At 39.1% G+C, this 4,514-nt stretch overlaps 1 protein-coding gene across 1 annotated transcript; it reads right to left on the reverse strand.

Annotated features, from left to right (window-relative positions):
- Nucleotides 1–1,601: 1,601 nt before the first annotated feature.
- On the reverse strand, nucleotides 1,602–4,258 carry LOC146639808 (trace amine-associated receptor 13c). The gene is made up of 2 exons (XM_085355489.1): nucleotides 3,976–4,258; nucleotides 1,602–2,494 (listed from the first exon to the last, which is right to left on the reverse strand). Exons 1-2 carry the CDS (start codon nucleotides 4,256–4,258, stop codon nucleotides 1,602–1,604), a joined length of 1,176 nt encoding a protein of 391 aa, XP_085211615.1.
- Nucleotides 4,259–4,514: the final 256 nt, after the last annotated feature.

Raw genomic sequence — 4,514 nt, forward strand, 5'->3', positions numbered from 1 at the left:
GTAGATATTTAGTTTTTTTTAATAAAAAAAATAATAGGCCACCATTGTTATTTATGGTGCAGGTAGGCTAGATCAGCGGTCCCCAACCCTTTTTGCGCCACGGACCGGTTTATGCCCGACAATATTTTCATGGACCGGCCTTTAAGGTGTCGCAGATAAATACAACAAAATAAAACTAGTACCGGTAGCGAAAAAAAGAAGATTTATTCATAACACACGTGAAAAGACCCAGGAAAACCGAGTAAACGATAAAAACGATAACAAAATAACGCTGAAAACCGATAAAAACCCTGAAAACTATACATTTCACACCTGAGCCTCAACTCTCGCGGCCCGGTACCAAACGACTCACGGACCGGTACCGGTCCGAGGCCCAGGGGTTGGGAACCGCTGGGCTAGATAGCACATCCCATTCAACTAAAATCTGAGAATGACATAACTGAACATGAAAAGACTGTTGGCATAACTCAGAATTAAAAAACAAAAAACGAGGATGACCTTCTCCCAGGTTGAGCAGGCAACCATGTGCTGAAAGGCTAAATGCATTTAACCAGATTTGACTTTGAACCGTGGCCCTTTGTGGAGTGTCTTCCACCACTCTCTCTTCCTGCTTTCTGTTTCCTCTTCACTAAAAAACCCCAACAATGAAGACGATCACAGAGCTGAAGAAGCAAGCATGGGACAAAATCCTTTTCTGTGCAGCCACTTGAGAGGTGTGAAAGGGGAGTGTATCAGGTTATGATAAAATGTCTTTCCTAACCTGTAATTTCAGCCTACCATCCACCTTTTCAATGTAGTCAATCTCTCCTCAAGACACTTTATGTTTATAGACTCTTAAACACACTTTGGTGCACTTTCAAAGGCAGCACCTGCCATAAGTTATATTTTGCTGCCTGCAGAGCATCTTTACATTTAATACTTTCTGTTCCCAGGCTATCTTAAAGTTATTTTCACTTTCACTTGCTGTCTGCATTTTTGGGGAGACAAATTATAGGTGCAGCTTTTGGTCTTAGCTTCTGCTTCTCACCAACAACAACAAAAAGTGTTTGTGAGCTCTAAATTAATCAAATGTGTTAGTACAGAAGTGTCAAGAACACAGCTCGGGGTCTTTTGGAAGTTGTCTTCATCCGCATGTGCCCGATCATTTCCCTTTCTCTTGCTATGGATGAGAAAACTGTGTAGATTAATATCTCTTTTCTTGTTTCCTTTAGACATTTCGTAGCGTTCATACATTATGTACTTGGTTGTGAGACTGATGTAATGAGTCGAACTCGTTTCCATCATCAATCCAGAGTGCATTGCACATGTAAAATAATCACAGCCTTTATAGGTCATAATATGGAATAACGTTGCTGCTTTTTTAATGGATGAAATTCATATGTTTTTAACATAATGCTTTAGCAAGAGAGATTATTGATGGCATATTAAGGACCACAAGTTGAAATAGGCAGGGTTCCTTTTTTCCTCTCTTTGAAAACAGGAAAGGGATGACAATCTTTTCACAGAGTAAGCGAATAAACCCATTCTTCACCTTTCTCTACTTTTTAAACTATTCCAAGTCATACTTTGGGTCACAGCCACAACACAGATTTACGCGTCTCTTAGTTCTTCTCGCCATGCGGGGGGGATTGATCTCGTTGAAACAGCAGGGTCACACCCTTCCTGAAGCGGTGGTCCCTGACGCTGTAAATAATAACATTACAGCAACTGTTTCCTGTCAGAATCCAGAAGGCAAAAAAGGAGAAATTACACCAGGTGTATCCCACCACGTTCCCGAGCACAAACACTGCAATGGGCGTGAAGGATGCTGTAAAGGCAAATGTTAATATGCCAATTGTTTTGGCTGCTTTGATGTCTGAAAAAGAGGGCCTGTGAGGGCATCCTCCACCTCCTCCTCCTCCATCGCTCAGACTCCCCTCTGAGAGTAGTTTGCGTTTTTGGGAGTACCGCCGAATGCTAGTGAAAGACACGATATTAACAGCCAATGTGCCACCGAGCAGTGTGAAATCGAACGCTGGGAATAACAACAAGATGTTGGCATCAGGCGGGAGATGGCCTCCAAGCATGAGTGGGGTGTAGTTACACATGCGACTGCACTCATTGTACTCCAAAGTGAAGTTTCTGCTGAAGATGAGAGGCGCTAAAGCCAGCAGAAAGCTGGAAGCCCAGGAGAACAGGATGAGGAACAGAGTTCGTCTTCGGGTCACCAAGGCGTCCTTTTGGAGTGGCCACAGGATGGCCACACTGCGCTCCAAAGTCATTAGGAAAATGGTGCTGATGGAAACAAATGTGCATCCAGCAAACACTGGACCAATCAGCATGCAGGGCTGCCATGGGCTTACTAGTCCACCACGAGAAGAGGAGTTGGCAGGGGAAGTAGAAGTACCCTGATACCAAACAGGGGGCGTGGTGGTTACCATCAGAGAGATTTCAGTGTAGATGGAAAAAGGAACCACGAGGACACCGACCATCATATCTGCTATGGCCAGAGACACTGTCACAGAGAAGAAAGAAGAGGAAGATGTCATGTTGGATAGCTGTATTTAGTTTTCCTTATTATCATTTACTTAGCATTTTACCATTAATCACAAGAACTGCTTTATTTGCAGAATTTAAAAAACAACCTTTCTGATTTAGGTTTTCCATAAATTTAAATGAATCGGTTGTGCTGAATGAAACTAATTTAATATAAGACATAATGTGGATTGCACAACACTGGTCACTATATTCTTCATTTCCAGTTAATACTTGTACAGCTGCTGTTATTGTGTATATATTTATTTATTTATTTATTTATATTTCTTCATACATTCTTATATAGTTCTATACTGTGTATTGTGTATTTTGTTGTACAGTTATTTTATTTTCAACTTTAATTTATATATTTTATCTTATTCTTTCCCAGTTAAATTTACCCTTCATTCTAAATTGTGTTGTACAGTTATTTCATTTTTAACCTTAATTTATATTTTATTCCTTCCTAGTTAAATTTACCCTTTTTAATTTTTCATATTTATTTCCTATCTTATTCATAGCCTTTTTTTTTTTTTTTTTTTAGGTCACGAGCAGTTGTCTAAGCATTTCACTACATATCGTACTGTGTATGACTGTGTACGACTGTGTACGTGACAAATAAAATTTGAATTTGAATTTGAAGTTGATTTATAATACTTTATAATCCCTTCTGGTCACTGCCACCTTGTGAAAGGAATGCAATACTTATACATTATACATATAATACAATTTACAATATATTTATTGCTTAAAATTAAAGATTCTCTTATATCTCTCTAGACTGAAAAAAAAAGTCTTCTTTAATATTACTGCATTTTACAAACAGGAAATTAAATTTTACTAAGGAATTGTTTTTTGCGTTTCTTGAAATTAGAGCCCTACCAATATAATGTTGAGGGACGATATATTGCCCAGTAATATCTATGTGATATACCAGAGGATAAATTAAAATACAAAAGGAAAGAAGAGGTGGAACAAACTCTTATAATCTTGTTGTTAGTATTAAGGTTGCATAGTTTGTCCACCAGAGGGCACTCTACAACGTTCCTGCATGTGTTTGGAACCACACAAACACAACAGCCAGCAGATACAAGAAATGTAAACCAGTGATCTATGACTTAATGTAGCAATATGAACAGAATCGTTATATTATATTAGTAAGGAGTTATAAATAACTGCACATGACCAATGTCAGGTAAATCTGTTTATGTTTCCTGTGCCTGAAAGAAAAAAATATATCAGCTGATATCAGATTTCATATCAAATATCGGTAAATATCTGATGTTGGTCGGGCTCTACTGGAATCAATCCATGAAACTTGATTTACACTCTAGATGTACATGTTAAGATGTGGTGATAAAGCAGTTCAATTATTATTTTTTAATTCAATTCAATAAATGTTATTTATATAGCACAAAATTACAACAAAAGTTGTCTTAACACACAGTTCACAACATTTACCTTTCAGGTATCCCTGTGGTGTTCTCGACTGTCTGGTCTGCACAAACACTGTAAGTGTGACCACGTTCCCAACCACGATGGCAAATGCTAGGCTGACCATGAATGCCACTGCCAAGGTGCGATTGAGAACCCCACAGCAACACACGGTACATAGTGGGGCCAGTGAATGGCCTGACCCCAGTCCTGCCTGAGCAGCTGCAGTCAGGTTAAACGGACAGTCAGTGGTCACCAGCAAAGCTGCCGTACTCCCAGGAACACTGACGTTGGGAAGCAGAGCAGTCATGTCCCAGGTTAGACTGGTTTTAAGGCTTGTGATGCAGTGGTGGCGGGACCACTCAGGAGACCATGTCCTGGACTGGGAAACTCTCCTAATGGGAAAAAAATAGGTAAGCATTGAAAACCTTATATCACATAATAAGCACATTATGTCCAACAGTTAACAGTCATGGTATTTCTCTTTTTGATGGCCGAATTGAACCAATGTTTTTTTTTCTAATTCTCTATTTCTAAAAAGATTTTCTAAATGCAGTTGTTAAAAA

The sequence above is a fragment of the Diplotaxodon limnothrissa genome, linkage group LG1 (genome assembly GCF_057381915.1).
Source record: "Diplotaxodon limnothrissa isolate DT_005_m linkage group LG1, D_limnothrissa_male_GT1.1, whole genome shotgun sequence".
In the NCBI taxonomy this organism is placed as follows: domain Eukaryota; kingdom Metazoa; phylum Chordata; class Actinopteri; order Cichliformes; family Cichlidae; genus Diplotaxodon; species Diplotaxodon limnothrissa.

Excerpts from the sequence above, each read along its gene's own strand:
- LOC146639808 (XM_085355489.1), bottom strand. The coding sequence starts at position 4,258 with ATGACTGCTCTGCTTCCCAACGTCAGTGTTCCTGGGAGTACGGCAGCT. Across the intron at positions 2,495-3,975 it reads ACCACAGGGATACCTGAAAG|TGTCTCTGGCCATAGCAGAT; the intron begins GTAAATGTTGTG and ends TCTCTGTGACAG.